At 43.1% G+C, this 16,427-nt stretch overlaps 2 protein-coding genes across 3 annotated transcripts in view; one reads left to right on the top strand and one right to left on the bottom strand.

The window, feature by feature from the left end:
* Nucleotides 1–3,311, top strand: part of PIN4 (peptidylprolyl cis/trans isomerase, NIMA-interacting 4) — a 37,453-nt gene extending 34,142 nt beyond the window's left edge. For both annotated transcript variants that reach the window (XM_054544712.2, XM_054544711.2), the window contains one exon: nucleotides 1,440–3,311. In XM_054544712.2, the coding sequence (XP_054400687.1) occupies nucleotides 1,440–1,586 (147 nt within the window). In that variant the 3' untranslated portion in view covers nucleotides 1,587–3,311. The remainder of the gene's footprint in view (nucleotides 1–1,439) is intronic.
* Nucleotides 1–16,427, bottom strand: part of ERCC6L (ERCC excision repair 6 like, spindle assembly checkpoint helicase) — a 37,825-nt gene that overhangs the window by 7,393 nt on the left and 14,005 nt on the right. The window lies entirely within an intron of this gene.

Below are 16,427 nucleotides of genomic sequence, written 5' to 3' on the forward strand. Positions count from 1 at the left end.
CCCGTCTCTACTAAAAATACAAAAAAAAATTAGCCGGGCGTGGTGGTGGGTGCCTGTAATCCCAGATACTCGGGAGGCTGAGGCATGAGAATCACGTGAAAGGCGGAGGTTGCAGTGAGCCAAAATCGCACCACTGCACTCCAACCTGTGCACCACAGCGAGACCCCATCTCAAAAATAATAATAATAATAATAATAATAATAATAATAATAAAATCATCTCTGCCCCAAAGCTACTTCCTCAGATGCAAACATTTTCCTTGACCATAGCCAATTAACCTCTCAACATCTAATCCACCTCCCTTTAGAACTGGCTGATACCTTGAGAAACGTTTCTTCTCCACAGAGGGTCTGCCAGTTCAGATGCTGAAAAGTTTTTCTATCTGGAGAAGCCCATAAGCCATACTATTATACCTATGCCCCAAAGAGCTAAGCTAAGCTCAACACATAGTGTTTGCAAATGAGCAGCTGAAAAGGCACACAAGCTTAAGTTGCAGAAGACACACACTTGATTTTCCTTGCTATGGAGGGCCCTTTGGAACATTCCCTACAAAGTTATTTTAGAATGTAAAGAGACGGCCGGGAGCGGTGGCTTGAGCCTCTAATCCCAGTACTTTGGGAGGCCAAGGCGGGCAGATTGCTTGAGCCCAGGAGTTTGAGACTAGCTTGGGCAATATAGTGAAGCCCTGGTCTCTACAAAAAATAGAAAAAAAATTAGCCGGGTTTGGTGGCATGCGCCCATAGACCCAGCTACTGGGAGGCTAAGGTGGGAGGGATGGCTTGAGCCTGGGAGGCAGGGGTTGCATTGAGCTATGATCGTGTCACCACTGCACTCCAGCCTGGGCTACAGAGCCAGACCCTGTCTCAAAAAAAAAAAAGAATGTGAAGAGACAGAGAACTGAATGCAAAGACCCTAACTCAATAAAACTCTGTTTTCTTCACATGCAAAACAATCAGAAATGCTCTTTGTTTTGTAATCTGGCCACCAGCCACTAGGTCCATATAGGGGTAGAGGAGCCTAGACCTGCTAATCTCGGTGCATGTGAGTGGGGTTATTGCTGTCCTCTCAACAAGAACCCAGTTTTGAGAGACAGGACTAGCTGGATTTCCTAGGCTGACTAAGAATTCCTAAGCCTAGCTGGGGAAGGTGACTGCACCTACCTTTAAACACAGGGCTTATAACTCAGCTCACACCCAACCAATCAGGTAGTAAAGAGGGCTCACTAAAATACAAATTAGGCTAAAAGCAGGAGGTAAAGAAATAGTCAAATCATATATCGCCCGAGAGCACAGAGGGAGGGACAATGATCGGGATATAAATCCAGGCATTCGAGCCGGGAGGGGCAACCTCCTCTGGGTCCCCTCCCATTGTATGGGAGCTCTGTTTTCACTCTATTAAATCTTGCAACTGCACACTCTTCTGGTCTGTGTTTGTTACAGCTCGAGCTGAGCTTTCGCTCACTGTCCACCACTGCTGTTTGCCACGGTTGCAGACCCACCGCTGACTTCCACCCCTCCGGATATGGCAGGGTGTCCACTGCGTTTCTGATACAGCAAGGCGCCCATTGCCGCTCCCAGTGGGGCTAAAGGCTCACCGTTGTTCCTGCATGGCTAAGTGCCTGGGTTCGTCCTAATCCAGCTGAACACTAGTTGCTGGGCTCCACGGTTCTCTTCCGTGACCCACAGCTTCTAATAGAGCTATAACACTCACCATGTGGCCCAAGGTTCCATTCCTTGGAATCCGTGAGGCCAAGAACCCCAGGTCAGAGAACAAAAGGCTTGCCACCATCTTGGGAGCTCTAAGAACAAAGACCCGCCTGTTAACAGTTTCCCTATACTGATACAGCTCCTGGAGTATCTGCTCCCTGACATGTCTCTATGTCCAGTCCCCTTGTCAAGATGCATGTAGATGCATTAGACACAACAGATGTCTTTTGATTCTCCATCAAAATCAATAAAACATAAAACATTTGGATAACATAAAAATTGCAGGTGACCTGAATGCCAGTATTGAAAACAGGTCCATTTAAAGCCCAAGTCATGGCAGAGTAGGCTAGGAGGATTCCTTCCTTTTGGCTTCACTTTCAGGGATGGTCATTTTAATTAAGGTGGGGATCATTTTAAAATCACATATAAACACAAACAATATTATTAAATAGTGATTTCTGAGATAAATTAGGGAAAAATATAGTTCACATTTCCGTCAAACAGTATTTAATAATTAGCTTTTCCCTGCTTAGCGCCATTTATAAGACAGGCATTTAAGAGTCAAAAAAACAAACAATGTTGCTTTACTCTTAATAGCCAAAAACTGGAAACAACCCTAGCACTTTGGGAGGCCGAGGCGGTTGGATCACCTGAAGTCAGGAGTTTGAGACCAGCCTGGCCAACATGGCAAAACCCATCTCTACTAAAAATACAAAAATTAGCCAGGCATGGTGGCAGGCACCTGTAATCCCATCTACTCCGGAGGCAAAGGCAGGAGAATCATGTGAACCTGGGAGGCGGAAGTTGCAGTGAGCCAAGATCACGCCACAGCACTCCAGCCTGCATGACAGAGTGAGACTCCACCTCAAAAAAAAAAAAAAAGTTCAGGCCGGGCGCGGTGGCTCACACCTGTAATCCTAGCACTTTGGGAGGCCGAGGTGGGCAGATCACTTGAGGTCAGGAGTTCGAGATTAGCCCCGCCATCATGGTGGAACACCATCGCTACTAAAAATACAAAAATTAGCCAGGTGTGCTGACGGGTCCCTGTAATCCTAGCTACTCAGGAGGCTGAGGCAGGAAAATCGCTTGAACTTAGGAGATGGAGGTTGCAGTGAGCCAAGATTGAGCCACTGCACTCCAGCCTGGATGAAAAAGCAAGACTCTGACTCAAAACAAACAAACAAACAAACAAAAAACCCATCAATCTGTGATATATTCATACAAAGGACTCAATAACAGAAAAGAACAAACTACTACATGTGTGAATTTATACATGTATGAATCTCAAAAACATGCTGAGGAAAAGCCAGGCATAAAAGAGTAGAAACAGTGTGATTTCACTTATATCAAGTTCTAAAATAGGCAAAACTAACATATGGTGGAAAACATCAAGACAGTGGTTGCCTCTGGAGGTGGAAAATGCCTGGGAAAGGGTGTGAGGGCACTTTCTGGGGTGATAATAGTATTCTATATCCTGATAGGGGTTTGGGTTACACACGTGTATGCACTTGTCAAAATTCACCAAATGTACACTTAAGATTTCTGCATTTCTTTGTATGAAAATTTTACTTTAAAAGAAAAAAACTAAACAAATATTGAAATCCACCTAATAGTTTATATGCTGAAGTGTTTAGGGGGAAGTATCCTGATGTCTGCAATTTACTTTGAAATGTATCCTAAAAAAAGAAGATGGATTGATGGAATAGATATATTGTAAGAATAGGTATGTGATAAAGCAAGTATAGTAAAATGTTAATAGCAGAATCTAGGTGGTAGGTGAAAAAGAGAGACTAAAAAGACTGCTTTGCCAATAGACTGCTGCCTCTCAATGTGAAGGCATACAGAAAGCAAGATTCATAACACGCTGCGATTTGGCTTCTTACCTAGCACTCTAATGTAACTGTTCTCATCAAGGACACCAACCTCCATATTGCCAAACTCCATGGACAGTTCTTAGTCTTTATCTTTCTTGACCTTTCTGCTGTGCTTAAAACCACTGATAACTACATCCCTCCTGAAGTTTTCCCTCCCCCTTGGGTTCAGGGGCATACAACCCTTCTCCTAGATTTCTTCTACCTCACTAACCATTCAAGATACTCAGTCTGCATCTTGAATTCCTCTCCATCCACATATCCTCTATAAAATGTTGGCATTTCTGGGGATCTTTTTGTTGTCAATGTCCTTCTGATTCTATGTACATTTCCCAGAAGATTTTATCCACGGGAGTGCCCTGTACTAGGTTAAATAGAGTCCTCCAAAATTTCATGTCGACCTGGAACCCATGAATGTGACCAGGACATTGCAGATGTTATTGATTTAAGATGAGATCATACTGGATTAGAGTAGGCCCTAACCTCATATGACTAGTGTACTTATAAGAGGTAAACTGAGACACCGAGACATAGAGAGGAGAATGCCACATGAAGATGCAGGCAGAGAATGGAGTGACACATCTACAAGCAAAAGCTTCTAGGATTGCCAGTACCACCATAAACTAGGAGACAGGCTTGGAACAGATTATTTCTCAGTCTCCAAAAAGAAACCAACCCTGCTGACACCTTGATTTCAGACTTTTCGTTTCCATAACTGTGACAGAATGTCTAGGTTTTAAAAAAAAATGTGGTAAAATACATATAACATAAAATTGCCATTTTAACCATTTTACGGGTACAATGGCATTGATTACATTCACAACGTGTAATCATCACTGCTATCTTTCTCATGATACCAAACAGAAACTCTGTACCCATTAAGCTATAACTCCCCATTTCTCCCACCCCTCAGTGACATCTAATCTACTTTTTGTCTCTGTGTATGTGCCTATTCTAGATATTTCATATAGGTAGAATCATATAGTATTTGTCCTTTTGTGTTTGGCAGTGGTTAACCAGATAACCTTGGGCTAGAAGATTAAGGAGCCAGAGGTACTAAAGGTCTATACCCATTGTAAAAGAAATTAACTGTCCCTGGAGAATTTTTCATTTTTAGTTAGACTTTATTCCAAAGGGTCAGTCAGGATGTTAGCCACCAAATGCTCCCCAAAATAAAAAAACTTCTTTCTGCTGAAGAACATTGGCTGGTAGGATACCCTCTAGATGCCAAAGCACATCTGCTATGCCAGAAAAAAGGATAATTTTGGTTTTGGCATAATTACTGTTATGCTGTTTTTTTCCGGAGTGATTAGCCAGCAGGTTCAGCTGCTTTCTGAGGGCATGTTGTTAGCATGTAGGAGGATGCTTTCTTCCTGTTTATTCTGGCAGAAGGGTATTTGCCCAGTTCAACCACAAGCAGCACTAAAATGTTCAGGTCTGATTACAAAGGAGGAGTTCAACAACCCTGCCTGCTTTTACTCACTTTGAAATCAGCTTTGCTCTTCCTGCCTGCTTGTATTATCTTTATGACAGGATATAAAGGACCTAAAAGAGCAAGAAGAACCTTGAGTCTCTTTTGAGCCATATAGTTTGGTCCAAATAGTTCTTGTCTGAGGAATCCAAACCAATAACCAGATAATAAATATTACAGAAAGCCTTACGCTTTTTTCAGTGATTGCTCTTGTAGGTGAAATAGAGTACGGAGCTGACAGTGTCAAGCCCCAAACCAAAACTTGTGTAGTCTCCTATCCTAAGAGGCCCAGGCCACCATTAAATTGAATATTCATGTTTTATACATTTTATTTATGCATTTATTGTGAAATATACGTATCTTATATTTCACAATAAAAGTTTTAAAGAATGTTACTTGCCCACCCTAGTGGCCAGGGGATAAGACCATTACCAGAAGGTGGATATGAAAACTTACGGAGCAGAAAAAAAAATAAAACAAAACACAAAAAGAACAAAATACAACAGCAACCATTATTCCCTACACATAAGCAAGTGCCTGAAATATGGGCACTCCATGCTGTTCCAGGAAAGAACAGTGTAGAACTCTTGCTTCTATTCCATTGATCTATATCTATACTTATGCAAGTACCACACTGTCTTGACTACTGTAGCTTTGTTGTAAGTTTTGAATTTAAGAACTATGAGTCCTCTAACTTTGTTCCTTTAAAAATTTTCTTTAAATAATAGAGATGGGGGCTGGGCGCAGTGGCTTATGCCTGTAATCCCAGCACTTTGGAAGGCCGAGGCAGGTGGATCAGGAGGTCAGGAGATCGAGACCATCCTGACTAACACGGTGAAACCCTGTCTCTACTAAAAATACAAAAAGTCAGCCGGGCATGGTGGCGGGCGCCTGTAGTCCCAGCTACTCAGGAGGCTGAGGCAGGAGAATGGCGGGAACCTGGGAGGCGGAGCTTGCAGTGAGTTGAAATCGCACCACTGCACTCCAGCCTGGGCGACAGAGCGAGACTCTGTCTCAAAAAAAAAAAAAAAATTAATAATAGAGATGGGGTATCGCCATGTTGCCCAGGCTAGTCTCAAACTGCCCTTAAGTGATCCTCCTGTCTCAGTCACCTGAGTAGCTGGGATTACAGATGTGAGGCACCACAGTCGGCTAACTACTCTTTTTCAAGATTGTTTTGGCTATTCTGGGTCCCCTGTATTTCTATATGGCTTTTATAATAGTTTGTCAATTTCTTTCTCTTTTTTTTTTTTGGAAACAGAGTCTCGCTCTGTCACCCAGGCTGGAGTGCAGTGGCACGGTCTCGGTTCACTGCAACCTCTGCCTCCCAGGTTCAACCGACTCTCCTGCCTTAACCTCCCGAGCAGCTCGGATTATAGGCGTGCACCACCCTCACCCGGCTAATTTCTGTATTTTTACTAGAGACGGGGTTTCACCATGTTGGCCAGGCTGGTAGCTCATCGATTGCTACAAAAGAGCCAGCTGGGATTTTCTTAGATGTGGCATTAGAATCTGTAGAACACTTTGGGAAGTATTGCCATTTTAAAGATATTACATCTTTCAATCCATAAACACAGGATATCTTTCTTTTATTTAGGCCTTCTTAAATTTCTTTCAACAATGTTTTATAGTTTTCAGTATCTAAGTGTTGCACCTCCTCGTATAAATTTATTCCTAAGCATTTATTTTTGTTGCTACTGTAAATGGAATTGTTTTGGCTGGGCACAGTGGCCCACGCCTGTGATCCCAGCACTTTAGGAGGCTGAGGCGGGTGGATCACCTGAGGTCAGGAGTTTGAGACCTGCCTGGCCAACGCAGTGAAACCCCGTCCCTACTAAAAATACAAAAATTAGCTGGGTGTGGTGGTGGGCACCTTTAATCCCAGCTACTTGGGAGACTGAGGCAGGAGAATCGCTTGAACCCAGGAGGTGGAGGTTGCAGAGAGCAGAGATCGCGCCATTGCACTCCAGCCTGGGCAAAAGAATGACACCCTGTCCCAAAAATAAATAAATAAGGCCAGGTGTGGTGGCTCATACCTGTAATCCCAGTACTTTGTGAGGCCAAGGCGGGAGGATCACCTGAGGTCAGGAGTTTGAGACCAGCCTGGCCAACGTGGTGAAACCCCATCTCTACTAAAAATACAAAAATTAGCCGGGCGTGGTGGCCTGCGCCTGAAATCCCAGCTACTCAGGAGGCAGAGGCAGGAGAATTGCTTGAACCTGGGAGATGGAGGTTGCAGTAAGCCGAGATTGCGCCACTGCACTCCAACCTAGGCAACAGACTCTGCCTCAAAAAATATAAATAAATAGACTAGACGTGATAGCTCATGCCTGTAATCCCAGCACTTTGGGAGGCCAAGGCGGGCGGATCACCTGAGGTCAGGAGTTCAAGACCAGCCCGACCAACATGAAGAAGCCCCGCCTCTACTAAAAATACAAAAATTAGCCAGGCGTGGTGGTGGGTGCCTGTAATCTCAACTACTCAGGAGGCTGAGGCAGAAGAATCGCTTGAAACCAGGAGGCAAAGGCTGCAGTGAGCCGAGATCACGCCAGTGCACTCCAGCCTGGGCAACAGAGCAAGACTCTGTCTCAAAAAAAAAAAAAAATATATATATATATATATACACACACACACACACACACACGCACACATATATGTACATATATATTGTATATATACATATGTATGTACATATACGTATATAATTATATATACAATTAAATTTTGAATATTGATCTAGTATCCTGCAACTTTCTGAATTTATCTATTAGCTCTAATAGTTTTTTGTGGATTCATTAGGGTTTTCTATATTAAAGGTCATGTCATTAAGATACTACAAAAAGTAAAGAAAAGAAAAAAAAACTTACAGACCAATATCCCTTATGAACATTAATGTAAAAATCCTCAACAAAATATTAGCAAACCAGATTCAGCAGCATATTAAAAGGATTATATACCATGACTAAGTGGGACTTATTCCTGGAATGCAAGCATGGTTCAACATACAAAAGTTGATCAACGTAATACATCACATTAACTAATGAAGGAAAAAAACATCTTGTGCTTTGGCATCCAGAGAGATCATACCAGGCAATGTTCTTCAGCATGAAAGAAGTTTCATTATCTCAAATGATGCAGAAAAAAGCATTTGACAAAATTTAATACCTTTTCATGAGTGTTTTGCTCAAAAAACAAACTACCTCAACCTAATAAAAGTCATATATGAAAAACACAATGAACATCATATTCAATGGTGAAAGACTGAAAGCTTTTCCTCTAAGATCAGGAACAAGAAAGGATCCCTGCTTTCACCAATTCTATTCAACACAGTACTGGAAGTTCTAACCAGAGCAATTAGGCAAGAAAAAGAAAGAAAAGGGCTGGGTGCAGTGATTCATCCCTGTAATCCCACCACTTTAGGAGGCCAAGGCGGGAGGATCACTTGAGGCAAGGAGTTCGAGACCAACCTGGACAATAAAGCAAGACCCGCATCTCTACAAAAAAATTTAAAAATCAGCCAGGCATGATGGCACATGCCTGTAGTCATAGCTACTCAGGAGGCTGAGGCAGGAAGATCACTTGAGCCCAGGAGTTTAAGGCTGCAGCAAGCCATGATCCCAGCACTGCACTCCAGCCTAGGCAACGGAGCAATACGCTATCTCTAAAAAACAAAAAAAAGAAAAAAAAAAAAAAGAAAGAAAAGAAAGGAAGGTCTTCCAAATTAGGAAGGAAGAAGTAAAATTACCTCTGTTCACAGGTGATATGATCTTAGATGTAGAAAACCCTAAAGATTTTTCACAACAAAACTGATAGAACTAATAAACTCAGCAAAGTAACAGGATACAAAGTCAACAAGCAAATATCGGTTGCAATTCTATATACTAACAATGAACAATCTGAAAAGGAAATTACAAAAAGAATTCCATTTATAATAGCATCGAAAAGAATAAAACACTTAGGAATTAACTTAACCAAGGAGTAAAAGACTTGTACAATGAAAATTTAAAAACACTGCTAAAATAAATTAAGACATAAGTAAATGGAAACACATTCCATGCTCATGGATTAGAATACAGTATTTTTAAGATACCATACTATTCACTTCAATCTACAGATTCAATACAATCCCTATCAAAATCCCAGTGATGTGTTTTGAAGAAATAGAAAACCCCTTCCTAAAATTCATGGCCAAGCACAGTGGCTCAGTTGAGGTCAGGAGTTTGAGATCAGCCTGGCCAACACGGTGAAACCCCGTTTCTCCTAAAAATACAAAAATTAGCGAGGCCTGGTGGCACATGTCTGTAATCCCAGCTACTCAGGGGCTGAGGCAGGAGAATTGCTTGAACCCGGGAGGCAGAGGCTACAGTAAGCCAAGATTGCACCACTGCACTCCAGCCTGGGAGGCGATATAGCAAGACTCCGTCTCAAAATAAAAAATAAAAAATAAAAAACCCTTCCTAAAATTTATATGAAATCTCAAGGGACCCTGAATAGCCATGAAAACAACGTTGAGAAAGAACAAACCTAGAGGACTCACTTCCTGATTTCAAAACTAACTGCAATACTACAATAATCAAAACACTATGGTACTGGCATAAAGACAGATATGTAGACTCATAGACTAGAACAAACAGCCCAAAAATAAAACCTTGCAAATTTAGTTGAATGATTTTTCACAAGACCATTCAATGGGGAAAGGACAGTCTTTTCAATAAGTGGCACTGGGGAAACTGGATATTCACATGCAAAAGAATGAAGTTGGACCCTTACCTCATATCATATACAAAAATTAACTCAAAATGGATCAAAGTCCTAAAACTATAAAATAATTAGATGAAAACAGGGTAAAAGTTTCACAACATTTGGCTGGACGGGTGGCTCACACCTGTCATTCTGACACTTTGAGAGGCTGCAGCAGGAGGATCACTTGAAGCCAGAAGTTCGAGACCAGGCTGGGCACAGTAGCTCACACCTATAATCCCTGCACTTTGAGAGACCAAGGCAGGAGGATCACTTGAGGTTAGGAGTTTGAAACCAGCCTGGCCAACATGGTGAAACACCATCTCTACTAAAAATACAAAAATTATCCAGGCGTGGTGGCACGTGCCTGTAATCCCAGCTACTCGGGAAGCTGAGGCAGGAGGTTTGCTTGAACCCAGAAGGTGGAGGTTGCAATGAGCTGAGATTGCGCCACTGCACTCCAGCCTGGGAGATAGCAGAGCAAGACTCCGTCTCAAAAAAAGAAGAAGAAGAAAGAAAAAAAAAGCTTCAAAATATTGGATTTGGCAATAATTTCTTGGACATGACACCAAAGGCACAAACAACTACAAAATAAACAAATTGAACCTCAGGAAAAAATTCAAAATTTTTACATCAAAAGACAATTATCAACAGAGTAAAAAGGCAACCCACAGAATGGGAGAAAATATTCATTAATTATATATCTGATTAATATCCAGAATATATAGAGAACTAAAACTCAACAAAGAAACAAAAAACTTAATTCAAAAATGGGCAAAGTACTGGAATAGACAATTCTCCAAAGATATACAAATGGCCAATAAGCACATGAAAAAATGCTCCACATCACTTAATTACTGCAGAAATGCACATCAAAACTAGAAAATACTACCTCACAGCCATTAAGATGACTATCATCTCAAAAAACAAATTAGCCAGGCATGGCAGTGCATGCCTGTAGTCCCAGCTACTCGGGAGGCTGAAGTGGGAGGATGGCTTGAGCCTGGGAGACGGAGGTTGCAGTGAGCGAAGATCACACCACTGCACTCCGGCTTGGGCAATAGAACCAGACCTTCTTCCCCAACCGCCCCCTCCCCAACCAAAAAAAGCAGAAAATAAGTGTTAGGGAAGATGTGGATAAATTGTGAACCCACGTGCACTGTTGATGGAAATGTAAAACAGTATAGCCTCTCTGGGAAACAGTATGGCAGTTTGTATTAATCTGTTCTCATGCTGCTAATAAAGACATACCCGAGACCGGGTAATTTATAAAGGAAAGAGGTTTAATTGACTCACAGTTCACATGGCTGGGGAGACCTCACAATCATGGCGGAAGAGCAAGGGACGTCTTACATGGTGGCAGGCAAGACAGCTTGTGCAGGGGAACTCCCATTTATAAAACCATCAGATCTCATGAGACTTATTCACTACCAGGAGAACAATATGGGAGAAACCACCTCCATGATTCAATTATCTCCACCTGGCCCCACCCTTGACACATGGGGATTATTACAATTGAAGGTGAGATTTGGGTGGGGACACAGCCAAACCATATCAGTTTCTCAAAAAATTAAAAATAGAATTACCATATGATTCAGCAATTCCACTTCTGGGTATATATGCAAAAGAATTGAAAATGGGATCCTGAAGAGATCCATATGAACATACCCATGTTCATACTAGCATTATTCACAATAGCCAAGAGATGGAAGCAACCCAGACAGATAAATGAATAAGCAAAATATGGTCTATACACACAATGAAGTGTCATTCAGCTTAAAAAGGAAGAAAATCCTGTCACATGCTACAGCACAGATGAACCTTGAGGACATTATGGTAAGCAAAATAAGCCAATCACACAAAGATAAATACTGCATGATTCCATTTATGAGGTGCCTAGAGTAGTCAAATTCATAGAGGCAGACAGAAGAACGGTGGCACCCAGGGCCAGGAGGATGAGGAAATGGGGAGTTACAGTTAATGGTTATAGAATTTCAGTTTTACAAGATGAAGAGTTACAGAGATAAATAGTGGTGATGGATGTACAACACTGATACGGTTTGGCTGGGTCCCCACCCAAATCTAAACTTGAACTGTATCTCCCAGAATTCCCACGTGTTGCGAGAGGGATCCAGGGGGAGGTAATTGCATCATGGGGGCCAGTCTTTCCCCTGCTATTCTCGTGATAATGAATAAGCCTCATGAGATCTGATGGGTTTATCAGGGGTTTCTGCTTTTGCTTCTTCCTCGTAAGAAGTGTCTTTCACCTCCCGCCATGATTCTGAGGCCTCCCCAGCCATGTGGAACTGTAAGTCCAATTAGACCTCTTTTTCTTCTCAGTCTTGGGCATGTTTTTATCAGCAGTATGAAAATGGACTAATACAGTAAATTGGTAACAGTAGAGTGGGGCACTGCTGAAAAGATACCCGAAAATGTGGAAGCAACTTTGGAACAGGGTAACAGGCAGAGGTTGGAACAGTTGAGAGGGCTCAGAAGAAGACAGGAAATGGCTCACGCCTGTAATCCCAGCACTTTAGGAGGCCGGGGTGGGCAGGTCACAAGGTCAGGAGTTCGAGACCAGCCTGGCCAACATGGTCAGGTCAGGTCAAAAAAACAAACAAACAAACACGGTAATATGTGGGAACGTTTGGAACCTCCTAGAGACTTGTCAAATGGCTTTGAGAAAAATGCTGATAGCGTTATGAACAATAAGGTCCAGGTTGAGGTGGTCTCAGATGGAGATGAAGAACTTGTTGGGAACTGGAGCAAAGGTGAGTCTTATGTTTTAGCAAAGAGACTGCCGGCATTTTGCCCCTGCCCTAGAGATTTGTGGGACTTTGAACTTGAGAGAGATGATTTAGGGTATCTGGTGGAAGAAATTTCCTTTTTTTTTTTTTGAGGTAGAGTCTCACTCTGTTGCCCAGGCTGGAGTGCAGTGGTGTGACCTCGGCTCACTGCAACCTCCGCCTCCCAGGTTCAAGCGATTCTCCTGCCTCAGCCTCCTGAGTAGCTGGGATTACAGGCACACGCCACCACACCTGGCTAAATTTTTTTTTGTATTTTTAGTAGAGATGGGGTTTCACCATGTTGGTCAGGCTGGTCTCGAACCCCTGATCTCATGATCCACCCACCTTGGCCTCCCAAAGTGCTGGGATTACAGGCTTGAGCCACTGCGCCCAGCCTAGAAATTTCTTTTTTTTGAGACGGAGTCTTGCTCTGTCACCCAGGCTGAAGTGCAGTGGCACAACCTCAGCTCACTGGAACCTCCACCTCCCGAGTTCAAGGGATTCTCCTGCCTTAGCCTCCTGAGTAGCTGGGACTACAGGCACGTACCACCGTGCCCGACTAATTTTTGTATTTTTAGTAGAGATGGGGTTTCATCGTGTTAGCCAGGATGGTCTCAATCTGACCTCATGATCTGCCCGCCTTGGCTTCCCAAAGTGCTGGGATTACAGGCGTGAGCTACTGTGCCAGGCCAAAGTGAAAGAAATTTCTTTTGAATTTGCTGCATTCTTTGAATGCAGCAAAGCATTCAAAAGGTGACTTGGGTGCTATTAAAAGTATTTCATTTTAAATGGGAAACAGAGCATAAAGGTTCAAAAAATTCACAGCCTGACAATGCGATAAAAAAGAAAAACCTATTTTCTGGGGAGAAATTCAAGCAGGCTGCAGAAATTTGTGTAAGTAGCAAGGAGCCTAATGTTAATCCCCAAGACCATGGGGAAAATGTCCCCAGGCCATGTCAGAGACCTTCATGGCAGCCCCTCCCATCACAGGCCCGGAGGCCCAGAAGGAAAAAGTGGTTTCGTGGGTTGGGCCCAGGGTCCCTGTGCTGTGTGCAGCCAAGGGACTTAGTGCCCTGTGTCCCAGCTGCTCCAGCCGTGGCTGAAAGGGGCTAATGTAGAGCTCGGGTTGTGCCTTCAGGAGGTGGAAGTCACAAGCCTTGGCAGCTTCCACATGGTGTTGAGCCTGTTGGTGCACAGAAGTCAAGAATTGAGGTTAGGGAGCCTCCGCCTAGATTTCAGAAGTTGTATGGAAACGCCTGGATGCCCAGGCAAAAGTTTGCTGAGGGGGTGGGGCCCTCATGGAAACCTCTGCTAGGGCAGTGTGGAAGGGAAATGTGGAGTCAGAGCCCCCACACAGAGTCCCCACTGGGGTACTGCCTAGTGGAGCTGTGAGAAGAGGGCCACTGTCCTCCAGATGCCAGAATGGTAAATCCACTGACAGCTTGCACCATGCACCTGGAAAAGTCGCAGACACTCAACGCCAGCCCGTGAAAGCAGCCAGGAGGATGCAAAGCCACAGGGGCGGAGCTGTCTAAGACCATGGGAACCCACCTCTTACATCAGCATGACATGGATGTAAGACATGGAGTCAAAGGAGATCATTTTGGAGCTTTAAGATTTGACTGCCCCACTATATTTTGGACTAGCATGGGGCCTGCAGCCTCTTTGTTTTGGCCAATTTCTCCCATTTGGAATGGCTGTATTTACCCAATGTCTGTACTCCCACTGTATCTAGGAAGTAAATAACCTGCTTTTGATTTTACAGGCTCAGAGGTGGAAGGGACTTGCCTTGTCTCAAATGAGACTTTGGACTATGGACTTTTGAGTTAATGCTGAAATAAGACTTTGGTGGACTGTTGAGAAGGCATGATTGGTTTTAGAATGTGAGGTCATGAGATTTGGAGGGGCCAGGGGTGGAATGGTATGGTTTGGCTGTGTCCTCACCCAAATCTCAACTTTAATTGTATCTCCCAGAATTCCCATGTGTTGTGGGAGGGACCCAGGGGGAGGTCATTGACTCATGGGGACTGGTCTTTCCCCTGCTATTCTTGTGATAATGAATAAATCTCACAAGATTTGATGGGTTTGTCAGGGGTTTCGCTTTTGCTTCTTCCTCATTTTCTCTTGCTGCCACCATGTAAGAAGTGCCATGATTCAGAGGCCTCCCCAGCCATGTGGAACTGTAAGTCCAATTAAACCTCTTTTTCTTCCCAGTCTTGGGCATGTCTTTATCAGCAATGTGAAAACAGACTAATACAAACATTGTGAATGTATTTAATACCAGTAAACCATATACTCAAAAATGGCTAAGATGGTAAATTTTGTTATGTATGTTTTAAAACAATAAAAAAATTGAAGGGGAAAAAAAATCACATCACCTACAAATACAGATAGTTTTACTTCTTCCTTTCCAATCTGTATGCTCTTTTTGTTTTTTCTTTTTCTTTCCTAATTGCCCTGGCTAGAACCTCTACTATAGGCCAGGCACAGTGGCTCATGCCTGTAATCCCGGCACTTTGGGAGGCCAAGGCAGGTGGATCACAAGGTCAGGTGATGGAGATCATCCTGGCCAACATGGTGAAACCCTGTCCCTACTAAAAATACAAAAAAATTAGCAGGCGTGGTAGTGCACGCCTGTCATCCCAGCTACTCAGGAGGCTGAGAAAGGAGAATCACTTGAACCCAGGAGGCAGAGATTGCAGTGAGTCAAGGTTGCGCCACTGCACTCCAGCCTGGCGACACAGTGAGACTGTGTCTCAAAAAAAAAACAACAAAAAAAAAACCTCCACTATAATGTTGAATTATAATGTGAAGAGAAGTCGCAAGAGCAGACAAACATCCTTGCCTTGTTCCTGATATGAGCGGGAAAAGCCTTTAGTCTTTCACCATTAAGTACAATGTTAGCTATGGGATTTTTGTAGATACCCTTGATCAGGTTAAGGAAGTTACCTTTTATTCCTAGTTTGTTGAGTGTTTGTATCACGAAAAGGTGCTAGATTTTGTCAAATGTTTTTCTGCACCTATTGAGGTAAGAAATGTGTTTTTTGTCCTTTAGTTTTTAGGCATGTTAAATCTGATATGTCTATTATCAAGCAGAGATGTCAACCAAGCAATCACATATAGGAGTATGGAGTTCAGAAGGTCAGGACTAAAGATAAAAAATGTAATAATCATCAAAGAAATGCAAATTAAAACCACATTGAAATAACACCTCATTCCTGTTAGACTTTCTATTATCAAAAAGATGAAAGATAAGTGTTGACAGAGCAGGAGCATTGGCATCTTGGACAAGCCCCTCATTCAGCAGGAGCATCGGCATCTTGGACAAGCCCCACATTCTAAAGTTCACCTTAATAAAAAACTGCCTAAATCTAAAGGGCATCAGCCTAATGGCTAAGGTCAGCATGACCATAAACCACAAATAACATCTCTAACCAGAAACATTCCAAACTCCTCCCTGACCAGAGACATGCTAGCCCCGAGATAACCCCCCTCTGGCCAGGAGGATGACAGCCTTGAGATAATCCCCCTCTGGCTGGAAAGATGTCGGCCCCAAGATAACCTCCCCTCCTCCCAGAGAGATTCCAACCCCGCCATAAATCTTCTCCCTCACACAGAAACATTCTAAGCTTATGATAAGCCCCCTCACCCTAAAACCAATATATACTCTTAGTCTGTAAGAGAAAGCGCTCCTGACCAAAATTGGCCAGAAACCCCTCTCAGGTTTTATCTAAAGTAAACCTGTTTCTAACTGTCAAGCATTTGTGTTTCTTTCGTCTTTAACTCTTATATTTGGTGCCAAAATCTGGAACAGGTGCTGGGGGCAGTCTCTCTTGCAACCCAGGAAGCAGTG

This window comes from Pongo abelii, chromosome X (genome assembly GCF_028885655.2).
Source record: "Pongo abelii isolate AG06213 chromosome X, NHGRI_mPonAbe1-v2.0_pri, whole genome shotgun sequence".
NCBI lineage: Eukaryota > Metazoa > Chordata > Mammalia > Primates > Hominidae > Pongo > Pongo abelii.